At 41.8% G+C, this 27,578-nt stretch overlaps 1 protein-coding gene across 2 annotated transcripts in view; it reads right to left on the minus strand.

The window, feature by feature from the left end:
- The window catches only part of CLVS1 (clavesin 1), a 105,165-nt gene extending 77,805 nt beyond the window's left edge, over window positions 1-27,360 (minus strand). The window contains exons 1-3 of one of the 2 annotated variants that reach the window (XM_056333749.1): window positions 26,908-27,360; window positions 19,998-20,132; window positions 15,380-16,004 (exon numbers count right to left, since the gene is read on the minus strand). In XM_056333749.1, coding sequence (XP_056189724.1) covers window positions 15,380-15,768 — 389 coding nt within the window. In that variant the 5' untranslated portion in view covers window positions 15,769-16,004; window positions 19,998-20,132; window positions 26,908-27,360. The remainder of the gene's footprint in view (window positions 1-15,379; window positions 16,005-19,997; window positions 20,133-26,907) is intronic. The other variant, XM_056333748.1, reaches the window with a different exon arrangement.
- Window positions 27,361-27,578: the final 218 nt, after the last annotated feature.

Below are 27,578 nucleotides of genomic sequence, written 5' to 3' on the forward strand. Positions count from 1 at the left end.
AGGTTGCAAAATATATTTTTCTAAGAGAATTTCAGGAAAAAGGGAAAAGAATGAGCCTAGAAGGACTCCCCTGAAATTTTTCTCAAGCAGCAACCTGAGCAAATTAATGTGACTAGCTCAGCTCATTTAGAAATACAACAGTGTTTAGACTGGCTTTCTCAAAATAGACGAAGTTATTGTGGAACAAAAACATTAAAATGCAGGCTGAAAATTTTAAATTAAAAACTGCCAGGATTACAGTCATTCTCAAAATGCCCCCGGTGCAGGATCAGTGGACAAAACAGGCTTTAATCAATTTTTAAAGTATGATTTCAGATGCCATAATCACAAAGGGAAAAATTAAGCATATTTTAAAACTCTAAGACCAGTCCTTCAAAAATTATGAGTACTTCAGTTTCTGCGAATGCAGTGGATTGGTGCATAATTTCCCCATTTCAGAAACCAAAAAGAACAGGCAATCTACCCAAAACATTTAATCAATGCTTTACTTGTATTTCATTATCAGGATTTGAAACCCTAAATTTCTGAAATAAACTCTGCCTTTTGAACAAGATTGCTGATTCCATGGTCTCACAGCATGAAGGCTTTTTCCTGGATGAGACAGGGAGAATCTTCGTGTCACATACTGACAGCAGTAGCGTGTAGTAACTGTCTGAGACCCCAAAGGCAGCAGAAATAGGATTGTGGAGCTTTGTAGAAATTATATGGAGAAAGGAAACCCAGCCTGGTATCCCTTATTTCCTGGAAGCCAGTACAATTTTTTTGGTACATGACAGTAGTTCCCAGTAGGGTACAGATTAGTGTTGCAGGTGCAGTGTGATCCTTGCCTTTGAATAGTAAAGCTATGTTATTATTTTGGCAGACTACCAAATTTCTCAGGAATTGCCAGTGAAAAGCAATCTAAGTGGTTTATAAACTATTAAAAATCAGTTGAGGTGAAAACAGAATTTCATGTGAATTGCAGCGTTAGGGATTCTGAAATAAAAGTTTTGCTGATTTGTTATTACAGAAGTTATCAGCAACCTCCTAAATCACTGTAACCTTTGTACAGCAGAGTATACTTACATGTGTGGATATTTAGTCTCTGCCTTCTGGCAACCACTGTTTCAGGGTTTGCTATTTCTGGAGGAAAGGGCTGTGTTTTAGGTTTCTAAACAACTGGAAACTGTACATTGATAAAGTAACAATTCATATTTTTCTATTACTGTTTATATTGATTTTTATTGCAAAGCTAATATAATTAATTTAAAATATTTTTTTTCACACTTCTAACAAGAATTCTCACATAGTCGATACAGAGAATTACTGAAGAAATTTGATTAACTGAAGTCACTACTCATTCAATTATAAACAATTGCTCATGGAGCAACATATGTTGCAATTAAGTACAGAAAACAATAGACAAAGTTATTGTGCTTTTGAACTTAGTGCACAGTGACATCCTGCCAGAGCACACACTGGTATTTACAGGACACAGCTCTGGAACCAGACAGCTGGAACAACTGGGACCTTTACTCCAAATGCAAGCAGTAGTGATCACTGAAATAAAGATACAGACAGGAGGGAGGCCCTGTTTTGTCAAAAGTCAGCAAAAAGAGGCAGAAAAAGGATCAGCAGACATCGCCACAGCTAGTTTAGTTACATGGCCTTGAGAAAAATGCCATAAGGCATTTTCTAATACTTCAATATTAGTGGTAAACACGGAAGTCTTGAACAAATAAACCACCCCTTGTTCTTTACTTCTTTGTTTTCTGGAAAACAGTTGCCTGCAGTCATTGGTACAAGCTTGTTTACAAAGAAACACCTGATTTTTTTCATCTGTTGCCATTAGAAATCTTTATAAAACCAGAAAATCACAATTAATTTTCCTTGCAGTCTAATTGGTTTCATGGTAAGAAAGGAAGGGATTGGGTGTTACCATGAATATATCATGTATTATTGGAATAGCTGCAACTTGAAGTCTTTTTCAAAAGTAACAAAGCCTAGTTTTTGAGAGATGGCACTGGAGATGTTTGCACCTTAATAGGGAAGATATGGCCTTTAGAAAATCTAATACATAAAACCTATAATTTGGTATCATGGGATGAGTTGTTAAGATTGCAGGGTTTGTTTATACTATGTCAGGTGTCCTTTTTTCTCTGTTACTGTCTTACAGTTTAGAATGTATTGAAAGGGGAAAGTTAGGGAGAGTCTGTTCCTAAGATCTAAGCACAGTCTAAGGACTCATTTGTTTCAACAGCAGAACTAATTTGCTTACGAGTGACTGTAGTACATACTTCTCTTTATTCTAGCCAATGCTTTGATTTCACAGAAACGTTACCAAGAAGGCCTTATGGCAATAACAGAGAAAAACTTCAAGTGATAGAGTCTTTGCAAAATGAATCCCAATATGCTGCAGGTAGTTTAGTTTCCACAAAAACACACAGAAAGCAGAGTGATTCCAGGCTCTCTGTGGTTTTTCCCCCTGATCTGGCAGAACTCTTCAGCACTCTTTTCCCTTGCATTCTGTTGACTTAGCTTTGGTTAATATTTTGCATTTTTAGTATTAATCAACAGTGCTTAACAGTCAAGTCAAATGCACTTGTTTCATTTCTGTACAAGAAGTATATTAAGCTATAAGGTACCTAAGCAAAATGTCTAATGTAAAGCATATAAATAGTCTAATAGCCTCGTTCCTGTATTTTGTCTCCGTAGTTGAATTTGTTGGGGGTGCTCACAGACAGGTGAGTGTGTGCATTGTTGAATCAGATGTTATGAAAAAAACCTTTCCTTTGTCCTCTTGTTCAGAAATACATAAACCCTTTAATGTATATGCTTTTGAAAGAATTAGAGAAGGAGGTTCCCTGGCTTCAGACGTGCAATCTTCTAACATACTTTTAGGAAAGCTGAAAACCAGACTTTTCAGTTCACCTATTCTGACCTAGTCATGTGCACTACTTTTATTAAGGGCCCCACAACATTACCGTAGGCATGAATCAGGCCGTTTTTCATTCCAGAAGTAGGAAACATCATGACAGAGTACAGCGCTGGCACAGTGGGACCTTGTGCAAGCAGGACATTGATGAACACCTTCCTCCCCTCCGCCCGGCTGCAGCACTTCACCTCTGTAGTCTGCTGCTCCCCTGGTCCCAGCCAGAGCCTGTACTCAGAGGACACAGCTAACTGAGGTGCTGAGCTATAAATCACACCTGTTTCCTGATGCTGCGCACTTCTTCCAGCGTAACCATTTCCATTTTTTTCCTTTGTTTCATTTTCTGTTACCCTGCCATGCTCATATTGAAGCAATTCGCTACATGCAGATTTAATGAGTCTTGCCCGTGGCTCGCATGCCCTTCTTAATTGCTAGGCACCAGCAGCCTGGCAAATGGTTGTTTTCTCAACATCCCGTTAGTATAGTAACACTTCTTATCTTTTCAAGTACTTCAGGATAACAAAATAATAGTTTTTCTATTGAAGATGCATTTGTAGAAATTTATAGTGAGCCATAGCCTAGGACAGGCTTAGGTAGCAGCTAAATTTATCTTCCACCACACCTTTGGGAGATGTAGAGTTTCTTCAGGGAAGAAAAAAGTAGTCAAAGGGGGTTTTCCTGTCCACGCCAGTGTAAGAGCTAGACAAGGACTGAAGTGTCTTTGTAGGTCAGGTGAGGGTCAGTTCAGGTTTCCTTCTGTATCTTTTTTGCAAGCAGGATTAAAGACCTTGTCTTCAAGGCAGTGGTGTGACAAGTACGAAACATTGAGTTATTTCTTCCCTGTGTCAGTGAATCACTGCCTGGCTGTCTTCAGCCCCTGTGACCCTCCCGCCGCCCCCCCATTAGGCTCAGAGTGCACTCCTGCCCCAAGCTGCAGCCAGCTGCAAGCTGCTTGGCCCTGCCCTGCTGCCCCAGGGACCCCCCGGTTCCCCCAGCCCTGAGAGCCCCCGACTCCCTGACACACTCTTCTTCATTTAAGGAAGGCTATTAAATTTTCATTTAAGAAATCCTTCTTTCTTTTCTCCTGTCCATTTAGGTTGCAAACTTTCTAGGGTTGGGATTAAAACTTGCTTTGTTTTTTTCATCCTAGTACCCAGTTTAGGGGTGACTGATAGCAAAAATTGAACAAATTCATGTAGGAAATTAGTTGCTGGTGAGCACAACTAGCCAATATGAGTGCAATGACCTTTTAGATAGATCATGTAATAGGTGGTCACACAATTCAACAGCCACGGTCTGGATTGACTGGGAAAGTTTTGAGATGCAGCTGCATTTAAAGTCTACGCATTTTATTATGTTTGACAATTGCTTGTAGGTTAGCTCCCTGCATTATATTTTAATATAACCTATGCTATTCACTGTGTTTCCCTGAATGAAGTGCAGTTAAATGATGTAGCACAGTAAATTCCTTAAAGCTCAGACCTCTGCTCCTAAGACAGTATTTTTGGCCTGGTAGGTCCAGTAGTGTTCAAGAACAGCATTTAGCATCCTGGAGACGAGATACTCAGCTGTGCCAGCACCATAGTACAGTGTATTTCAAGAGTTAAAATGAAGGTGGCTTTACACTAATTAGACTTCCTTGGATGTAGGGATGTGGCTGCTTATTAACAGGGCCAGCAACAGCTCTGGAGGCCCTCCTTGTGCTGTTTTCCTGGATGGCAGCCAATAGGACAGGCCACATGGCTCCTGCATCAGCTGGAGCATTCCCTCCATAAATGTGTAGCCAACACTACGTGCGCACTGCGACAATTCACAGCCACACTCAGTACTTCAGAAACTCCCTCCCATGGGAAAACTCAATACTTATGAAAGTAAGGCAGACGTATGACAGTGCCGTTCTCACTCACTGCATCTGCACACTCCTCCTGACAGTGCGTTTGCTCACCGATAATTTCCTTAATTCTTACAGCTTCTTTTTTGGGGGTCATGACAGAAGGCCCTCATTGGAGGACTATTTCTAGGCGTATCTACCTGGAGATTCTGCAGTTTTCTACATCACAGACAGGCATAGCAGCCTTTTCACAAAGTTAGAATACCTGCATTATTTAGTGGTTTCAAACAGGTTCTTATCCAGCAAGAAGGCTGCAATAGACCTTGGGTACAATAACCATTATCCCCCTCAGCACACAGTGACTGGGAGACACAGCTCCATTGCAGGATAGGAAACAATGACACTGGAACACCATAAAATATCATAACTAACCATTTTCAAATATAACTGAGACATAAAACACCCAGCATGTATTCAGAATCCCACATGGGGAAATTGCTTTTACACAGCATTTCTTATACACAAGATAATCTGTTGGACTTTTAGATACCAGAGCTTACTGATATAATGTTCATATTCTTAAACTGCAAGATGTCTTAAAGTACCATCTGACTTTATCCTCCTCAGAGGCTTTTGACAAAGCAACATTAATCCTAGAAACAGGGGATAGAAAGTTCCCTGACAGCATCTCTTGCGTCTCCTGCATTGCATCATCATAAGTACTCTAGTTTGTCTGTGATTTCTTTAGTAAAAAATCCAGTGATGAGGAGTCCATAGAGTGCCTCAGTTACCTGTTCAGGTCCTGAACCACCTTAACCATTGTAAAATGTTTTCTAATTTTTGGAAATCTAATTCTGCTCAAGATTATTCAATTTGCTTTCATTCTGTATTCCCAGCCCCAAGAAAATGGAAAACTTTTAACTACCACCTTTTATTAAGGTAAACTTTTATATACAGAAAGATTCAAATCTCATCCCTTTTTTGATTTCTAAAAAAAAAATAATAATAATAATTTAAAAATCAACTTTTATTATATTGTCATATTTTCCAGACTTCTTGTTTTACTGTTCTTTTCTTGACATAGCTCAGATTTGTCTCTTGTGCTAGTGTTTAGGTTACAGATCGGTTGAGGTGAGTTGTCCTGCAGACAACATTCCGGTAATACAGCTCAGAGACATTGCTTCCTCAATGGTAGCACCTTACTGTATCATTCCATTTGTAGTCTATCATTTACCCCCAAATCCTTTTGTGCCCAATTGGTATTTTCTCCATTAATTGACCATTGATACCCTATTTAACAAACCAAGAGGTGAGAAAATCCCAACAGAGACAAATGTGTCAGCCAGGACTAAACCAGTATGTCTGGTGTCTCACAAGGCTCGTTGGCCTTTAACACAGACTCTACATCTGATATGCCTCTTTTTGAAGTAAACCTCCAAATGATTCTGAATTACTTTTAAATGAATCATAGAAAATTTTCTATGAAAGAAAGTGAATGTATGTGTAGCTATGTATAAATTTTAAGAGAGAATAATAAGAAGATGCTGGAAAAATAAAAGACATTTATTGGCAGCTACGGCATACACAAAGTGCCATTTTCCCCAGACTTACAGAGCTCTTTTATTCAAACAGAATTGAAGGTTTTGTCAGAGCAAAACTGAATTTAAGTTGCAGTAGCCAGCTAAAAGTGGCTTACATGTAAATGAGAACCTAAGATACGGAAAGATTTCCTACTGTCTCTCCCTAGGTCAGAGTTTATTCCTCCTCCTTTTTTATCTCAGTTTTCAAATTAATATTGCAGTGCATTTGGAAGGAGGATTTTTCAGCAGTCTGTTTCTCTTTCAATATAAATCACATTTCTCCTTTTGTACTTACACAACAGATGGGTAGGATTATCCCTGGGAAAACAAGGCAATACATTCTTATTCAGAAACCTCACAAAGTAAGAACAGCTTAGAGGATCATAGGTCCAAGATAATAAGAGAGGATGGAGATGCCTTAGATAAGGTTATCACACTCTACTATGGATTTTCCTGGTCAGAAATATCTATACAAAAGAAATTCTGTGTGCTAACACATTCCCTAGCACTCTGAAGGGGTATAGGCACCACATATACTCTATAGATTGATCTGTGCATGTTTAATACACGTGACTGGCATCTCTTGGATTTGCTGTGAAAGGAAGCCAGAAGGAAGGAAAGGGCGAAAGGTTTAGCACTGGCAAGAGGAGTTCATGTTTCTGATCACACCATAGCAGTGGCCTTGTGCGTGTTACCTCTTTATTTCACCTTTATTACTTCATTCATATCTGAATGCACAGAATTCAGTTCCTCTACTGAGATGGTGTAAAACCAGAGGAGCTGAAATTATGGCTTTGTAGAAGGGAACATAGGACTATCTATGGGAAAGAACAAGGAAAGTATAAGGATGGCTTGTAACTGGCACTCAATGAAGGAAACCATATTGATTTAAAAAGAAAAAAAAAAAAAGTCTTGAACTTCCTGCTCCATTAATTCAGACCATCAGCTCACGTCTTGTCAAGTATATGAGAGCACTTGTCTTGTAAAGTACATGTGAGAGTGGTTCTGGATCAGACCAAAGGTTCCTCTGCCCCCAAATTGTTGTGTGACAGTGGCCAGCAGCAGGTCCCTAACTGTATCAAACAACAAAGGGGTTTGATACACAGCAGTTTGGCAAGGTTAAAACAGAAAACATACTAATTTGCCTCTGAAAACAAATATTTCTTACGTATATTGATGTATTAACTTCAAAAATATGGTAGTCATGCTTAAAAACTTACAGTTTCACTCAAATCCTGAATTCTGGCCCTCTAAAGATCTACTATGGTTATATTGATGTAGTGTATAAATAATCCATATGCATTTTTCAAATAGATGGTTACTGACCACATAGCATCATAACATTACTTGGTGCTGTGATTTATATGGCATATAGGAAAGCTAACTGGCACCAGATGCGTTAACGCATGCAGAGACATGTGTCATCTGCTGTGTGTCTGCAGTAGAGAAGTGGAGAAGCGATGCCATCTTTCTATAAAGAAAAAGCACCTATGAAGATACTTACGTATTACCTTGCCTTGAAAAATTAATCTTTACTGATGCAAGTTTGCTCAGCATGGGCAGAAAATAGGCAGTTACATAGGAAATAGTTCCAGCAGGAGACTAACTGGCTGGCTTTGCCCTCTGTGCCCTGCTAAAAATGGACCTTCCAGGAAGTTTCAAGAGCTGAGATTATCATGCTCTGGGAGCAAAGAAAGGATAGTTGCTTTTTACTGCTTCTGTGGCTGCTGCACTTACTAAAAATAAAAACTGTGGGAGTGCAATCAGAATTTAAGACAAAAATGTCCTTTTTGTCAAGGAGTGATTCCATTTTCTTCTCTTTAGGAATCAAGTCTCCAGTCATGGCATATTAATTATGATGCTCCACCTGTTTTATTGGCTTATCCATGTCAAAAGAGGCAAAATATCCTGTACAGAAGAGCTGTAACAATTCCATTTTTAGGCTGGTTTATTGGAATGTCTTTACTTCTCCATCCTTTCCTCTGGCCTTCACTTCTAGCTGCTCTGCTAAATTTTTGGGTGCCTGTGGTAGACAGGTGCTTGTACCTCTTCTTCCCTCACATTATCAAGAGCATCCCAGAGATACATACTGAGGGCACTCTCAGCAGTGCAGCCATGGGAGCTGCCTCCCTCATCCTCCAGCCTCACCACAGCAGACAAGCACCCTGAAGCAGAGTGACCATAGTGGCAGGATGGAGTTGCCTCCAATGTGCTGTTTGGCCATTTTATGGGGCTCAGCGTGCCCCACACCATGCACATCCAGACCGAGCTCATGCTGTTCACTGTAACTCCTCTGGGATCACACATCCTGCTAACGGCACCAGTTCCTAAGCATCTCTTGTGCTGCTCTGAGGGTGCTGGAAGTAGAGGATGCTCAGCATCTACCAGGGGGTGATGAAAAAACTGACTATCTTTATGTAAAATGCAATTGATATAGAGGCTGAGAGTTCAGATGAAAGAGTCTAAAATAAACGATGGCCTAGGGAAATAATGTATCAAGAAAGTTTTAGAATTTTAAAATTCCAAATGTATTTAAAGATTCCGGCTCAATAGCTCCACTCTTTTCTGATGCTTCGACTGCATGTAGCCTGGTAAATAGCTAGTCAGAAAATTGCAGTTTTTTCCTCATCTGACTCTTTGCAGTCTGTTTCTGCTGCAATGCATGAATTTGCCTTAGCTCCTTTTAATTGTGTTGGCAAGTTAGAAACTGATTGGAATAGTAGATATTTAGAAAACTTGATTTAGGAAATGTTTCCAACAAAAAATATTTTTATCTGTTCCTACGAAGTCTCACCCCAAAAACCTTCTATTTATAAGAGCATTCATTCATGTTTACCAGCTGTTCCCAAGGATCAAAGGGACAAAGAGCCAAGTGGGATGTCACATTGTTTGGCTTCATACTGTTCTGTTGCTATAGCTCTGTTATAATGTTCTTTTGCAGAATCCAGCTGTGAGAATGACACGTACAGACCACATAGGAGTATGGGTCATTTTCTAGGGACGAGGGACAAATGCTATCATGACTGTATGCAGTTTCTCTTTTCTGTCACGGAGACATAAACCTTCACACAAAATGTGGATCTTCTGAGACAGTCTGGGAAGGAAGGGGGCGGTGTGTGTGTGTGCATGTGCATATACGTGTTTGTTCTGTACATGTGTTTACCTGTGTGTGTATTTTCCTTAATCGGCTGTCCTTCTGTCCCGTTTATAAAGCTTGGGGATTAGATTTGGTTTCTCTTCTCCACAGAAGGGAGGTGGCATAGAGCCACATTCCAGTTTGCTCTTCATTCCCCTTTGTACACACACACACACACACTTGATTTTTCCCCCCTTTCAGTTCGGCTTCTCTCATTCTTCAGCATATGCTTCCTAACTTTCACAGCTGTTGTTTTTCTTTCTCTTTTTCAGACATTTTCCCTCTTTTCTTTGATTCCCTTCTCAGCCCTACCCAGGACTGTCATTTGTGTATGTCATCCTTCTGTCATTCATATGGACTACAATTGCCTTCCCAAATGCAGCCTTCATAATAAATGGTACTAACTGAATTAGGTTGCCGCCTCCAAGCAAATTAAAACATTTCAAGACAGAGCTCCTTTTCGTCTTCTTTGTCCAACATTTAATTTGCACATCTGTTACTCCTCGAAATGAGTATTCTGCTTATGCTACACTTCTTTCCTCTACCACCCCGAATTCTGCTACCGTTTCAGACTGGCTCAGTAATATAATAATGTAATATGAATTATTTTTAATACAGTGTGCTTCTAAGCTATTTATTACTCAATGCAATGCTTGAAACACCACCTCAATCTGCATTACTGTAAGCATCTCCCAACACAGAAACATTACCTCCTAACCAAACCCCAAGACTTGCTGTGTAAAAATCATCCTGGTCTTAGGGCTGGCCATATTTCAGCTGTAATCTCTCATAATAAACAGCTATGAGGCTGAGTTATTGCCGCAGTTTGCCTGTGACTGTAAATCAGTCTCAACAGATGTTTATTCCTTCATATTCTATTAAGCATCTGAGATTATCCTTGAAATATATTGGAATAATCAGCATTTGAGACATATTAATTTATACCAACAGGATCTGCTGATGATAATATCCTTATAATTACACCACTGAGCATTCTCAGCAAGGACATCATTTTTTCTGTTGTGCTCCTTTAAAATATTTATAGCTGTTGGTTTACCATGTCAGAGTATTTCCTTGCCCTTTAGCCTATCTCAATACACTTTTCTACAGAATAGTAAGTATCTGGCATTTGAGATTCCTTGGTTAATAGAAGAGAATTTATAGCTAGCAGCTGACTTGGGAATATATGTTGTAAACAAAGCAGCAGTTTTTTCCATCTGACTTACAGAATTTTTGGAGCTATGTGGCAGCTTTTAAGACACAACAGTCCAGACATGAAGACAGAAATTAAACACCATTTTACCGCAAAAGAAAATGGGCAACCTTCTGCCCCCTTACCTCAAGGCTGTATTCATAGAGCAACATGATTTGGGATAGTCTTTCTGCTGGGTCTCTACACAGAAATAAATTTTACTCTGGCTGAACAACCTTGAAGGAAATATCTTTACTTGGAAGATTAATGAACACCTTCTGCTGAATTGCTTGTTCACTCAAGCCCCCATCTCCCTGGTGTACAAGCAGGGTATATTAGAAGGCAGTAGCAAACCTAGGAACAGCTGTGACAATGAAGGCTTTCCTCAGTCTAACAGCCAAAAAGGTACTTTTATCTGACTTCTTTAAAGGCTTCAGTTTCACTAGAGGTGCATCAGAGGAGTGAGGGTTTAGGTTTGGTGGACTGATGAAGTGAAAAAGTGTGAGAAAGATTATTTGTAATCCAGCAAATGGCAATTTGTTTTCACATGAAATCCTGGTTCAGGTCTCATCAAGACTGTACATGCGCATTTATTTGTTTTAGAAACTGGGAATTCTTATGATGCAAATTATTTTGTCAGAAAAGTCCTGACAAGATCAGTTTGACATCCTTATCTGGTTTTTTTACTCCATGATTTCCATTTAAAAATAAGGTGCTCCATAAGCAGTGGTATATGTTAAGTCTTTATGGGTTTTGGAGAGTTTTTGTGTGTTTTTCATACCTTGAGCTCTGATCAAAGTGAATGATGGCCCTCCCCTGCATGGGTTCCCTAGTGTACAGTAATATAGCTCAACATTTTTCCTCTCCTTCAGTGCTGAACTAATCTGATCTCTTTTCAATCAATCTGCTCATTTTCACTTACTCAGTACTTCTGAAGTTTTCTGTTCTGTATCATGTGTGATTAACATTAACTAACAGATCCAAAATATACTATGCAGGACCTAGAGAGAAAGTAATGCATCATCTCTAAGAAACCTGTAAAAAATAACAAAGCAAAATTGAACCAATGCAGCACATGCTAAATGAATGAAACCCTGGCACCATGATAGATCTCAGCTAGTGATCTGACGATAAAAATTAACATTCCTCGTGTTTTTTTCCTAGTCATCAATAAGGTTTTGGTCAAAACTGTAATTATTATCTTTTTCAACGATATGGAAGCAAAAATAAAACTCTCGACAGTGAACTTTACAGATGTGACAAAACCCATGCAATGGTAATTGATGAGGAGGACAAGTTTAGCTCTGCAGAAGAGCGTGAATCACATGCTAGACTGTGCCCACATTATGGATGAGAATGTATGACACATTTACCAGTGGTGTTCGTATTTTAGGAAACAGTGACTTGGAAGCAGATTTGAGCTGAACATGAGCTCAAAATGTGATAGAGTAGCTAAGAAAGTGACAATCCATCTAAAAGGAGGAAACTACCGAACAGAAGAGATGGCACTACCACATGATGATTTATTAATGGAAGTTCATGTTCAGTTCATCCCTCTGTACATTAACAACAACACTGAAATGATAGGAAAGGTCCAGAAAAGAACAATGAAGAGTATTAGCAACCTGGAAAATCTTCCTAATTCTGAGAGTAAAGAAGTTCAACCTATTTAAGCCTCAGCAGCATTAATATATTGCAAGACATTATGCTAGGGCAATACTTTGTAGAACATTATCTTTGCTGTGCTAGATGTCGACAAGTACCTTTTTACCTTGGGGACAGCACAAGGTTTTGTTGTCCTCAAGAAAAAGGGGGTCAGCTGTGGTACATTCGCCATGGTTAAAAGTGAACAGAAGAACCACTGCTGTAGAGTAGCTCATGTATTATCTTTTTGTTGCCTGACAGTAACTTACCCTACAGTGCCGCATCCCCAGTGAATTCAAAAGTAGGTTAAAAAATGATGTGGTCAGGACACAAAAGTACAAACATGGGAAGCTGTCAGATTTTTGCGGTCCCTTTAAACTAACACAATACAGCAGCTGGAAGCTGAAGCTGGAAACATTGAGACTAAAAATTAAAACCTAGTTTCTAGAGATGTTTGATCTATTGGTTACATTCTTGAAGCTGAAATTACAAATGTTTCTAGAAGCTCACACAGAAATTTTATCTTTGATACAGAGGACCCCTTAAAAGCATCTTGGATCTCATTTGTCCAAGCAATCACATTACACAACTAATGACATTTCCTTTTAAAATTCAATGTAAGACCAAAAGTTTGAGGCTGCTTCTGCTTCCTTGATATGTGATCTCTACAGCCAACATACTCCCAGGAGTATAAATGCTAAGAATGTCTGAAGTGAAAATCAGTTTATGGATTATAGTTAAGCTGATTTTTAATGATCCTTTACAAAATATGATATCTTTATAAATCATCCCTTAAAAATTATGATTTAATCATAAAGAAATAGAAGATGCAGCCAGCTGCAAATGATATTAGTTAGGAAAGACATGCTGAAGGCTGAGGTCTTATTCTTGCAAGTCAGCATCACAGCATCACATGAATTGATTTGATTAACATTTGGCTGAAATGCAAGCTTGTAAACATCTTGCCATCACTGAAGACACATCTACAGAAAGGTTGCCCTAGATACACGTATGTAACTTATACACAATGACTGTTTGAGGTTTTTTGTGAAATGTATATGAAAATACATTTCTTCTGGTCAATAACCTGCTTCCCTGCTGCTTAATAGGACATTTCACTCATCGTTTCCTATTCCTTAACAGCTTTTGCTCTTATTGATGCCTTTAGACAGTAAAAGAAGGAAGAGGTCATCCCTTTATTTACTAACAGCCCAAATCATGTCCCAGATCCCTGTTGCACTTGGAGCGCTACAAAAGCCCGCAGAAATGACACTTCTTGTCATTTGCATCCATAGAGGAATTGATCTTCAGTGGCTGAACAGAGGTAAAATTTGCTTATGATTTTTAATTTCACTGAGGAGCCTTAGGAAAGTATATCCTATATTATTTACTTCAGCTTTTCTTCTTTGAAGGTCAAACCTACATTTTCAGAAACAAGGTATCTTGCATGCAGGATCACTGGGTTTTGCACACACACACATATACACATATACATGGATGCACATTAAAGGACTTGCAGAAAATTTGAGGCAAAATCTGAGAGGAATCAATCCTCTGTCAAAATCTCTTTGCAGGAGCTTAGAAAGTAGCACTCCCAGCTTTCCGAGAGCAGGGCCTGATGTACGAGGTTAATCACAAGGATTCATTTTGTTGAGGGATCAAAAACCCAAAGCTGACTCAATATAATACCTAAATCCCTTAATGCAACCAGCAGAGCCACAGTGCTTCTGTCCTCTAAAGCTGATACTTTCTATTAATTCAAGATACCTGTTCATTCACCTTTCTTTCCAGGCCAATTGCTAAAAGAAGGGTTTTGTGGTTGGAAGAAAGGCAAGCTCACAGTTCAGAAAGACAGGAGATAAACTGCTGGCCTCTTTGTAGTCAATAGGGCTTTTATCTCTGGCTTCAGTTCTGGATTTTACCAAATACTTTTGTATATGCAAAGTTACATTTCTGTAACTTTTTCCGTACATTTATTTACCAGATCTGTACAGGCAAAGGAAAATCAGAAACACTTCTGAAATTTGTTTTCATATTGAGAGGAAAGGTTTTCCCAGAAAACAAACATGCAGGTGTATGTGTGTCATTCTCTAGTAATTTCTGTAGCATAAATTCAAATCTCCAAACTATTGACTCGTAAGGATGAGACAATTTCATGGACAACTTTTGACTGTACTAAGACAAAATCCTACCTGGAACTCATTAGAATTTATGATACTCAACACCTGAATCAGAATTTTGTTCTTCTTTCTGGCTTTTATAAGAAATCAGCAGAGCACGTGGCAATTGATTACGTTTCCCTGTCTCACTATGAAGGCAGGGAAAATAGAATGGAATGACTTCTGATGGAGAGGACTATATGAACATATACTCCTGGGCCAGCTTCTTTTCTCTGTATCACTTCAAATAAATAGTGAAAGCTGACTAATCACATTAACACTTAAGGACATAATTTTGTAACAATGGCTGGGAGATATTTTACCATTCTGTAAAGATGACCTGAACAGAAAATACGCTTTACATTAATCTCCCATTTATCACACTAATAAGCATACAGTAACCAGAGTGTGTAGAAATGATGATGCAGTTTGTGGAAATCTCATAACATAAGCTTTAATTCCTGAAAAGGTTAAAACAAAAAACCCTGATCTGTTAAGAAGTCTGGAGACAGAATAAATATGGTCAGTTCCTTCTGCACCAGGAAAGCTATGAGACCCCCCATATGTTTTGAGATGTTTGCTTTCTGTCAACCTGTTCAGCTAGTCTGTGATATTACTGAAGTAATTATATAATAAGCATCAATGTATTTGTAGCAAATGGACAATATCTGGCCAAAACCTGGCAATGTTTATGGAAAAAAATATGAGCTACTTATCTGACACACTGCTATACCCTTACTTCTCAATGGTCTTATGTCTGAAGAATGAGAAGTGATCACATCAGATGAAAGTTTTAATGAAATAGACTCATGGCTATGAAATATTTTACTGAAAATGGCCTTGCTGCTTCAAGTATGGTCACAAATACTCGGTTACAAGTTGAGTGTGAGTGTATGTAAAAAGATAAGGACGCTATCTACATTTACCTACTCTGATCCCAGTTGGCTGCAAAAAGCAGAAGAATCTTCCTGCCGCAGTGATCGCGATTTTCCAGTACTCCCGGGAACCCATCTGTCAGAGCCCGTTTGATTCCTGGATCATCAGCCTTGAAGTTCTTGAACATATCCAGATTTAACTGGCGGTACTGGAAGTACTGAGCCAGCAGTCTGAAGGCCTCAGTTTGGTGAAACTTTCTGGCTCGGAGAAACCTCAAGATGAAGGCATCATCTGTACGTAAAAACCCGATGTCAGGCCTTGTGATGATCATGTCCCTGACTTGCTGGATGTCCTGATGCAAAATGTCTGGGTTTTCATTCAGTTCCAGGCGGGCTTTCTCTATAGTCTCTGGACTAAGTCCAGCTTGTAAATGGGTCATCTCTGCAAAAACGTGTTTTCCAAATCCTTATCTTCAGATATTTTAGTAGGGGAAGTGCTGATCCCATTCAGTTGAAGGTCTGCTGTGAGTGTCAGCCATTCAGCAGCTTTTTGCTATCAAGTTGGTATTTAACAGGTGAAAGTGAAGGGCTTTTCTTAGTCTTGCAGGAAGAGTAACGGTCAGTTCACATGTAGTATAATCCATCCAAAGAAAAGTGTTGTCTATTCCATCACTTACTGGAAGAAAAAGCAAAAATATAAAAGAAACATTAAATATGTATATAAAGCTTACACTAATTCATTTCTGAACTTTACACAGCAATAAAACCGTTTTGTGTGCTTCATATGTAAGAGGATACCAGAATGGCGCATTTAAGATAAGGCCATCACTAACATCTTGAATATATGTATTCAAGTTTTCAGAAAGGCAATCTGATTAATTGACAATTAAGACTAAGCTGTATCAAATTATCAAATTACTAACAGACTTTTTTTTTTTATTACCCTTTGCAAAGGTGTCTTACAGAGGTGTGGGACTTCCAACATTCAATAGCTTCAAGCCCAGGATGACAAAAGCAAAAATAATAGCAATTTTTTTCCTCTATCCCTAACAGGGCTACCTTTCAGCTTCCTAAATATGCAGATTGAGACTTATATTAAGTATAACAACAGTTTGCTTTGGTTTTATCACACATACTATCAGCTCATAGCTATCCTTAAATTAGCCCCCTAGCTGATTGCAAAACTGATTTTTAAAAAAAAAAACAAACACAAAACCTCCACCAACACATAGGGGTATTTTCTCCTTGGTAAAACCTCACTGAAAATATTTCCCATTGAGACTTAATACGTCTTCATGGGAAACTTTCCATGAATAAAGTGTTTGATGAATCTAATCCGACAAGGTTGGTGTTTTACTTGAAAAGACATGTATTTTATTCCAAACCCCTTTTTTCCATGTCTTGCAGCTTTCCTGAATACCTAGTTCTGAATTTCATTTTCATTCCTGTACTTTACCCAGAATTTGTTTTTACAAGTGTTAGAAGAAAAGCTGTTTAAGCTGTTTTGTATGAGCAAAACGGTACAGTGAACCTCTTACATTTCAGTGACACAATTAGCAAGAGGCTGTCATTGAAGTCTGTGTGGTTACATTTGTGTGAAATAAGATCAAGGTCTGTTCCAATATGATATGTGTGTGAAGAAAGATCAAGATCCATCCAATTTTTCAGCCATCACAAAAACAGACAAGCAACCAACACAACCCCACCATCCCACCCCCACCACCCTTAACTGTTCTCTCTCTCTCTCTCTAATTTCTGAAAAATAAAAATTGGTTTTAAAAATTAAAAAGGAATCCCTCAGTGAAAGACATACGCTATTTTATTTGAAGAAAGCTATTTGGAAGGTTATGAATTCTCAGTTCAATCAAAGGGGAGAGCAGCAGCCAGAGCATTTCTTCATCCAGGGGCTGCTCAGTTACACTGCAGTACCTGCAAGTCAGTTAGCAAAAGGGATGCCCAAGTCCCCCGATTTGTGAGCTTGCGTTTCACTGACAAAAACTACATTTTAGATGCCACAGCTGCAAACCTTGGATGAGATCCTGAAAACTGAATACAGAGAGTTTCTGCATGTTCGCTTAAAGGACATTTGTGGCAGGAGAAAAGCTTTTCATTTAACAGCAATGTGCATTAGACTTGTCTGTGGGTACGAAGGAAAGTTTGTTGAGCAGCCTCCTCTGGTATTCACTGTGGATCTGGAGAAGATCTTGAGAAGCTTGAGAAGAGCAGGGCAGAGTATCCGGTGATGGATCAGCCTGATAAAACAGTGGAAAAGGCAGAGCTGGGAGGAAAGAAGGCCGGCTGCCTTTGACAAGACACTACAGAGTGCAAAAGACTCCAGAAAAACAAGCCCTGAAGTTTTGAGGGATAATCTGTGGGTGCAGGTTACTCAATTTGTAAATAAATGAGAGATATATTAAAGGTGGATTGCACATATAAAAATAAAGTAACAGTTATATGCGTTGCTCTTGCCTTTATTAGACCAAATTACGGTAGCCGTGATGGTATCAACTGGATTCCACTGATGTAAAATTTATGTAGGCCATGAGGAAAACAGGCCAATATTTTGTGCTTAAGATCTGAAATCAATGGTGGCATTAGCATTTTCTTGCATACATCATGTTTTTAGTTACAATTGTCTCCATGAGCTAGTTAGGGAGCTAGGTGTATTTAAGCATGACACTGTTAGTGGGGGAGTGTAGTGTAAGGATTGGTTCCCTCCCTAGTTCTAACAGGTAGTACAGTAAGGAGGCTGTTTGTGCTCAGGGGTGCTCAGCAGAGGGGTGGGAGCAAGGAGCTTATCTCGGGTCTGCATCAGCTCTGTCTTAGGTCCCAGTATGAACTGGAACACCTTTGGAGTTCCTGTGACTTAGAATCACAAAACAATGGAGTCACAGGATGGTTTGGGTTGGAAGGGACCTTTGAAGATCATATGGTCTAATCCCTCTGCATGGGCAGGGACATCTTCCACTGTGTCTGGTTGCTCAAAGCCCCATCCAGCCTAGCCTTGAACACTTCCAGGGATGGGACATCCACAGCTTCTCTGAGCAACCTGTTCCTGTGTCTCACTGTAGAGGAATGAAGCTGGGTTAATTAACATTGATAACATACAGCTCTGGGCTGGCCTCAGGGGCGGTGGGTTGGCTGATGTAGATAAGGTGCAGCTGTGGCTGGTTCTGTTAAGAGGTTGGGCAGCCGAGGAAGAGAGAGCAGCTGAGGAAGAGAGAGGAGAAAGAAGCAGAGAGAAGAGAGAGTGTGCCCTGGGTGAGGAGAGATGAGGAGAAGGCAGCAGAGGGACTGGCACGAAGAGTATGTTGGTATGTGGTGGTAAAAGACCTTGTTGTAGCTGGCTAGTTTGGAGAGTGCTGTGACACCTCACCAACCTCACAGTAAAGAATTTCTTCATCATCTCCAATCTAAACCTATCCTCTTTTAGTTTAAGACCTTGTCCTATTACCAAGATAACCAAGATACCTGTAGAATGTTTCTGTCCAACTTTCTTATATGCTCTCTTTAAGTACTAAAATGTTGCCTTAAGGTCTCCCTAGAGCCTTCCCTTCTCCAGGCTGAACAATCCCAGCTCTCTCAGTCTGTCTTCATAGGTGTTCTAGCCCTGAGGTGTTTCAGCCCTCTGACCGTTTTTGTGTCCCTTCTCTGGACCTGTTCCAACAGGTCCAAGGACTTGTGGCAGTTAACTGACACCCCCCCCACCTTGGGATCATCTTTTTTTTAAGAGTTTATTGGAGTAAAACTGTCCCTTCCTCTGCTCCTTTTCTGACTCTTGCCTCCAACAAAAGGTATCTGTGGGCATAAGGCATATTCTTGAAAGGTCAACTGCAGTCTTCTTCAGAAGAAAGTGGGATTAAACCAAGGAGATAAAGTCTGGCCCTTCAGATTTTCTTACAGGACTCCCAGGCATTTAATGTAAAAAATTTTGTTGCTTGTTTTCACTGAAGTTTCCTACTGGTTTTACCTGATTTAAATGTATTAGCACCCTTCATGCCCAGGATGATCCCAAGGTGAGGGAGATAAGGTCCTCTCCTGCCAGATGTTGTTGCCAAAAAGCAACATACAAATACTTAGTCTAACGAAAGATACATTTTTTTTAATGCATTTCAGAGTTTCCTGATAGTGAGCTGAGATATAGCCATGGGTTACAGCTTACAGGAGAGGCCCTATAGGTTATCCTGATTATCATCTGGAACAGAATGTACTAAAATACTTCATTGGTGTAATGTTATATACTGCAAAATAATCCAAATTTGTATGAACAATGTTGTCAGTATCTGAATCATAGCACAAATCATGGGGTTGGTAATCCACTCTAGCACCATTGACTTCAAGGCGTCTGATTTACATCAGTGGATGATTTGGCTCTCCCACTGCTTACCTTGACAATAAATTTAATGCTCCATAGCTACCCAGTTTAATTGCCATTGTGCTTTCTCAAATGGTACTGATTTATTCTGATTCCCAAGGGTATAACAGAAGCACCTTCTCCATTTTCACCCCCTCCCACACATGGCAATTTCTCCTTCTCTTACAGTGTTGTGTACAGCTCTGATCTATCTACCAATTTTTCAGCCATAAACATCTTTGTTCTGGTTTGGTTTTGTTTGTTTTTTTGGTATTTTTTTTTCCAAATGAAGATGCCTGCCTTTTTTTCCCTTACCTTGAATATTGTTGCTCCATGTTGGCACACTAGACTCTTTGTTGTAGTCTCAACAGCTGTTTTTCTGGGTTGTGATTCTTTGTTCCCTATTTGCTCTCCCAATGTCTTTTCACAGCCATTTACAATAAATCGTCCCTCAAAAGGAACAAAAACCAGCTTTAAACATGGAAAAATAATTAACAGAGGTTTGAAACAAAGCATATTAGTACAGAAAAAAATGGAAATTTCCTCCAAAATTGTGGCATTGCACACCATTTTGGCTTATTCATTTTCAGTCCCAACAAGGGAATGACAAGGGACAGAGAGTGGCTTTAGAATGGGTAAAATACTGAAACTGGGATAGTCTTCCGACAAACAGCTTATATTTTTGCCTGACCCTGAAAATAAAATATATAGTAATACTTACTAATTAACTAAAATGAAAATAAGGTCTTAAGGAATTATATATAGCACTTTCCATCCAAAAATCTTAATGTGCTTTACTGCCCTCTCTTCAATGACGGCTTCTGGATCAGCATTCAACCCCTATTTGCTCTATGTCCCCAGGAAAATTGGCCAAAACCTGCTCTCAGTGATGATGCTTGTCTGGATCATTTTGTTCCTGCCTGCTTAGTTGTCCCTGCAACACCGTTTGCATCTTGAAGCACTGTTCTCATGTCCATTTGGCCCTTCCCCATCCACTTTGGTTCCAGAAAGATTTTGGTTGCCTCTGTCTAGCGCATTTTTTCCATTCAGTCCAAAGCTGTGTGTCGTGTAAAATTTCATTACCACAGCTTTCAAATGGGGAAGGCACTAGGGTTTGATCCTTACCTGATATTAATAGGCATCACTGTTACGATTTATCTCATTATATAATTCCTAATTCTTAGCATTGATACATACATTAGCTTCTAAAACCATGCCAGAAAAGAAGGGAGTGGGCAGGGAGGGAGGGAAAATGGTATTCTAGAATGATTTCATCTCAGAGTGTGGGTGTCATCTCATTAAATTTCTTCTTAAAAAATATTTTGATGTTAACTGTGGAAAACATCTTGAGGCTATGTTCTGCTTAGCAGGGATTGCTCTGTAAGGGCAGGGAAGGATGAATCCATAGCTGTGCTTATAGGAATAGCTCCTATGGCACTTGGTGGCCTTGTGGTACCTTAGTAGGAATCTGTGCTGGAAATGGAGGACTCGGGCATAGAAACGGACATACCCCAGCTCCATGAACTGATTTCAAAAGAGTGATGAGAAAAACTGACTCTCGTCCTTGGCTGTGGGATCCTGGCATCCTACACAGGCAGTAGGGAGAATTACAGCCCCAAGTGATTTGCCTGAGATCATGGAGGATACATTTCACAGATCCAGGAACAACCATATGTCTCCTGAGCCACATGCTTACACATTAACATCTGGGCAATCTTTCCCCTCTACGCATAATGCTCTGCATCATAAGACAAATGTGAAGCCACATTGCACACAAGGAAATGGAGAGGTAGGCTGCAATGTTTCCAGTGTCCCCACTGTAATCCTCCTAGACTTCAGTGGCACAGTCAGGGCCCCAAAAATGTAGCATTTATTTGTTTTTGCAAAGAGCAACCCCATTGTAGGGGTTCCCAACAGGTTTATCTCATATCCCAAGTCAAATAGCCTGACTGCTGCTCAGGTTATTATAGAGTCACAGAATGGATGAGATTGGAAAGGACTTCTGGAGGGCATCTGGTCCAAATCCCCACTCAGGCAAGGCCTCCTAGAGCTGGGTCCCCACAGCTGTGTCCAGACAGCTTTTGAGTATCTCCAAGGAGGGACACTCCACAGTTTCTCTGGGAAATCTGTGCCAGTGTTCAGTTACTCTTACAGTAAAAAAGTGTTTCCTGATCTTCAGAGGGAACCTCCTGGGTTTCAGTTTGTGCTCATTGCCTCTAGACTTGTCACTGGGTGCCACAGAAAAGAGCCTGTCCCCATCCTTTTTGCACCATCCCTTCAGGTATTTTACACATCAAGTGAAATCCTCTTGAGCCTGCACCTCTCCAGGCTGAACAGTGCCGGCTTTCTCAGCCTTTCCTCATAGAAGAGATGTTCCAGTCCCTTAATCATATTTGTGATCCTCTGTTAGACTTTCTTTCCTATGTCCATGTCTCTCTTCTACTAAGGAGCACAGAACTGGGTACAGTACTGCAGATGTGGCCTCACCAGTCCTGACTATTATGAGCATCTGCTTCCCTGTAGCCTTTCCCTAATGGACTAGAATCTCCCAGTGAACCTAAATGAGTTAAATACAAGCTTTTCTCCTTCAAGTTCTGGTGCTCCTATAAACTTTCACTAGGGAATTGTTCCTTCTCTTTGATATGAAAATAGTGAATGCTTGTGACTGTAACAGCTGTATGTGGAATTTGATAGGTTCTCACACTTTCCCAGGATGCAATCTCCTCACTCAGGTAGAAAAACTAACCTTTCTGTCAGTTCAGTAAAAACAATACACCACACATTCCTATTCCCCTCATAACACAATCTTCTTGTGAGCTTAAGTCAGTTACAGGTTACCCTCGGGCCACATCTAGCTGTCCAGTGGTGGCAATTTAGTCATGACACAGCACAAAACACAGCAGCAACTCAACAGACCTTTGCAGCTCTCTGCACAGTACGTAGGGCAGGTACATCTGCAACACTGACCTGCAGCTGTCCTGCTGTTGCTGCAAGCTGACAGGCATGAGGAGAGACTGACAAGGTTGTCTAACAGACGTAAAACAAAAAAATTGCCTCATTATCTTTTGAACTGAAATGTGCAAAACTTACTGCCTACCTGAATATTAAGGAATAGGACCACATGCCAAGGGGGGAACTGTAAATAAAGTAGCTAAACAAAGCACCTGTGAACTTAATAAGATTATTTCAGTTTTGCTCCAAATCATGATTTTGAAGGTATTGCTATTCAACCACAGATAAACTGCAAAACCCTGTGGAAACATAAGGCCTGACCTGTGACATGTCAAAGGAGCAGCGGACTATGAGGAACTTCCATGTTAGTCACGAATTACTCCAAGCATCGCCATGCAAAAAGCATCCTGGCCACTATTGGACAGAGGTCACTTTCTCTAATAATATAGAAACTTTTTGCAGCAGAAATCATCAGCAATATGCAAAACATGGATTGTGACCCTCGAGACTCATAATTCAGCTATATGTAGTAATCTGATAGCACAGGATCATAATATTGGTGTCTGAAAAATCCCCAAATGCACTACAGAAGTTGCGTTACAACATCTGCTCAAAGATATACAGAAGAAGGAACAAAACGTACCATTGAGCTATTTCATCCTATATCTTTAGAAATAACATGAAGTTTATTAAATTTTACTTAAAAATGTAAAGTACCTTTAAAAAATATGAAATACAATGGTGATGTATTATTGCCCTGCAGGTGGCTGACTTCATTCTGTTTTATACACGATGCCAGAGAAAGGCATCTGTGGCATCCTGTGCGGTGGCAGTGCAGGGAGGAAGGGAAAAAGGGAAAGTCAGGGGCATAAAGGAAGGAAGGAGGAAAGAAAGGTGGGAGGGAAGGAGGGAGGCAAGGAAGGAAGGAATGAAAGGAGGGAGGGATTTCTGCACCTAGGAATTCATGCAATTCTGTTTTTTTTCTCTTATCCTTATTGAAGTTGGAACACAAACACACAGATTTGCACACAGATACTTCTCCCAAAATTATAGAAATAGAGTTTCATATAATTTTATAATAGCTCGTGAGTTTGTTTTCTCAGTGAGGAACATATGAGACTTAAGGATTTTATTTCTATAAATCCTATTGAAGGGGGAAAAAAAACACAAAAAAAACCCCAACTGTGTGGAAATTCTCAAACTAAGTCCTCAGAGCAGTGTTATATGAAGAGGGAAAGGACTTACAACTCATCTGCCAGCAAATAGATGAACTTCTGTTCATTGAACTTCCCACTCCATAAAAGACTGATGTGGCTTAATATTTTTTTTTTTACTAGTAGGACCTAATTGTCATATCTTGTTTGTGTATGTGCCAGATACCCCAGCAATGGGCTGCTGGAGAAAATAATACTTGCTTGCCCAATAATAGCACAATTGCTTCAGTAACTGCACACTTAAATTAACAAGTGCATTAGTTTGCAGTTCTAGTTTGAAGTAAATATTGTCCATCGTTTTATGAGGTTGATAATTCATATTTTAACTGACATGGTCCTCTTTCGGAAGATGAGGAGGCTGCTGTTGTATGTTTCAATAAAACAACCTCTGTGTTCAAAGCACATAGAGTTTAAGTAATTATGACCCAGTGCTATGGGGTGGATTCTGCAGTTCCTCCATTGCTGAACTCAATTACACTACTACTCAGCAGCACTCAGTGCAATTCACTATAAGAGTATCTGGTCTCTGCACCAGATTTTAAGTTATAAATGATGATATAATAAAGTAAGAAGGTTTTTGGAAAAGGCTGTAATATCTCTCATTGTTTTGCATATGCTTTATAAGAGTCTAATTTTTAGAAAATATTCAATAGTTTTCAGAGCTGGATGAGTCAACAGAATTCTTAAAATAATTGGCAACATTTTGTAACAGATACATATCAGACCTGATTACATTGACAACACAAGCTGCCCCTGTAAACTTCAAGCTGGGATACAGACTGCAAAACAGGGAAAGCTCTGTAAGGTTATCTGGCTTATCGTTATATGAAAAAAGCAAACCCTTACCTTTGCTATGCAGTGCCTGGCATAATACTGTTGCATAATATGTCATTTAGATGTTGGCATTGCATTAACTTTTAATACTGGAGAAAATACATGTTATCATCTGATTAAGCAGAAAGCACATGAAAGTAGCCTTTCCGTAATTTAATTTTTCTTTCCAAATACGATCCAGTCATTGTTTAGCGATGGGCAGTGAGAAGCCATCTGCTCCGTAACTTCATTATTCCTGGAGTTGTTTAGATTGAGGAATCAGCATTTTGAAAAGGGAAACCTTTCTTTCTCCTATGACCTTGCCCACCCTCCCAGGATTAAATCATTGCAAACAGAATTAATGTCAGGCCAGTAGCACACATGCGGTTTCTCCAGCCAATATTTGTTTTGTGTTTATTTTCTGTATGAAGCCCTCTCTGAACACCCTTACTGCTTCCAGAGCCCACAACTTAATTCTTGATTTCCTGCAGCAAAAGGGATCCACAGGTTAGGCATGATTCACCTCACTTCTTCTCCTCACGCATTATCCATCACTGTTTGTCAATGGGAAAGCCAAACCTTTGACTAACCCAGCACATTCCCTCCTCCCCTTAATCCTTCATCCCCCTTTGGGCTGAATATAACTGGTCAAAACAGGCATCAATTTGCTGAGAAGCAAACAGGTATCTGCTGCTCTTTGGCAAGCTCCTATCTGTTGGCACTTGGTAGGATTCCTTACTTGGTCCTCTAACTCCCAGGTTTAACCCTTTCCCCTTCATCCCTCTCACTTCTAACTCCCAGGTTTAACCGTTTCCCTTTCATCCCTCTCACCTCTCCCCTGGTCTCAAATTTTGATCTGGACTTTCCCTTCCAACCTGTGCTCTTTCCCCTGCTTGCCCAGTGCCTGAGCTGCTGAGCTGAGTTTTCCAGCCCCCATCCCTTCTTTCATGAAAGGCTGAGGCTGGTGATGGGAAAGGAAGACAGGAGGGGAAGAAGGGGGAAGAAAGTGAGGAATGGGGCTCTGTGGGGTGGGGGAGGGGTGGGGGAACAGGGGCAGGGAGAAAAGGAGGCAAGGAAGCAGGGCAGGGAGGAAAGTAAACAGAGAAGGAGAAAACAGGAAGGCAGGAAGCAGAGAAGCAGAGCAAGGAGGACTGGAGGCAGAAGAGGCAGGGTAGATAGGAGGCAGGTAGTGGGAATAGGGGCAGCGAGGAGACGCAGGGGAAGCAGAGGAGGAAGGGGAGGTAAGGGAAGTAGGGCAGGCAGGGCAGGGAGGAGAAGCAGGGCAGGCAGGGGAAGTAGGACAGGCAGAGATCAGGGCAAGGAAGAGAGGCAGGGCAGATAAGGAGCAGGGGAAGGAGGCAGAGAGCAGGGAGGTAGTACAGGCAGGGGAGGCAGCCAGGGAAGGCAGGGAGCAGGATAAGGAGGCAGGAAGGGAGCAGGCCAGGTAAGAGGCAGAGGAGGCAGGGAGTCAGGGCAGGCAGGGGAGGCAAGCAGGGGACATGGAGACAGGGCAGGCAGTGAGCAGGGGTAGGAGGCAGACAGGGCAAGCAGTGCAGGCAGGAGGCAGGGAAACAGAGGTAGGACAGGCAGGAAAGGGAACAGGAGACAGGGCAGGCAGGGAGCAGAGCGAGCAGGAGGCAGCAGGCAGGGACCCATTTGGGCAGGAGTCAGGGATCTCGGGCAGGCAGAAGGAAGGGAGCAGGGCAGGCAGGAGGCCGGGGGGCAGGAGGCCGGGCAGGGAGTGGGCAGGAGGCAGGTCAGGCAGGAGGCAGGGAGGCAGGCAGGCAGCAGGCAGAGGGCAGGAGGCCGGGCGGGGAGCAGGCAGGGAGTGAGGAGGCTGGAGGCAGGAGGCTGGGCGGGGAGCAGGCAGGGAGCGGGCAGGGAGCAGGCAGACAGGAGGCAGGAGGCCGGGCAGGGAGCGGGCAGGGAGCGGGCAGGCAGGAGGCCGGAGGCCGGGCGGGGAGCGGGCAGGCAGGAGGCTGGGCAGGGAGCAGGCAGACAGGAGGCAGGAGGCCGGGCGGGGAGCGGGCAGGGAGCGGGCAGGCAGGAGGCCGGGCAGGGAGCGGGCAGGCAGGAGGCCGGAGGCCGGGCGGGAGGCGGCCCCTGCCCGCAGCGCGGCGGGGCTGCGGCCGGAGCTGTCCGCCCGGCGGTGCTGAAAAGCCGCAGCCCGGGCCCGGCGGGGCGGGGGAGGGACGGAGCGCGGAGAGCCGCCCTGCCGCAAACCGAGAAAAGACAAACCCAATTACCTGCGCAGCGCCGGCAGCCTGCCGTGGGGCGGCGGGGGGCTGCGTGGGACGATTCCCCCCCCCCCGTAGGTGTCCTTGCTGTTGCGCTGGGTGGGTGAGAAAGATCTCCCGGCTCCCAGGTTCAGGCTCAGATCTCTCTAGAAAACTGTGAATGAGCGAGCGCCAGCTCCACGGGGCTACGATTTTTTTTTGGTAGGAGGCGTGTGCACCAAAGCTTGGGTCCTTCCACTCGGCGGCTGCCGTCCCCCTGGGTCCTAAGCCCTCCTGCCGCCCGCCCGGCTGCCTCCCGGCGATCCCAGCGCTGCCAGCCTGCGGGCTGGGCGCACCGCCGCCGCCGCCGCCACCGCCGCCGAGGGAGCGGTGACAAAGGAGCCGCGGGCTGCTGCCAGCCGGGAAAGCGGCAGCGCAGCCGGTCACTGCGAGCTCAGCCTTCACCTGCTGGCATGGTCTTCGCCGCCTGTTTGTCTCGCATCGCCCCTTTCCTTGCGAAAGCCGGGGAGAGCAAAGCCTTCCGCGGCGTTCAGGGCAGCCGCAGAAAGGGTCAGTTTAATGGGCCATGTATTATAGATGGGCTGCCTTAACGAATATGGCAGCCTGGGTTTGTAAGAGAAGTTTGGGTCAGACTACAGGTGAATCTAGCTTAGGGTGCTGTCACCACCAGCAGCCACAGC

Source organism: Falco biarmicus, chromosome 3 (assembly GCF_023638135.1).
Source record: "Falco biarmicus isolate bFalBia1 chromosome 3, bFalBia1.pri, whole genome shotgun sequence".
In the NCBI taxonomy this organism is placed as follows: Eukaryota; Metazoa; Chordata; class Aves; order Falconiformes; family Falconidae; genus Falco; species Falco biarmicus.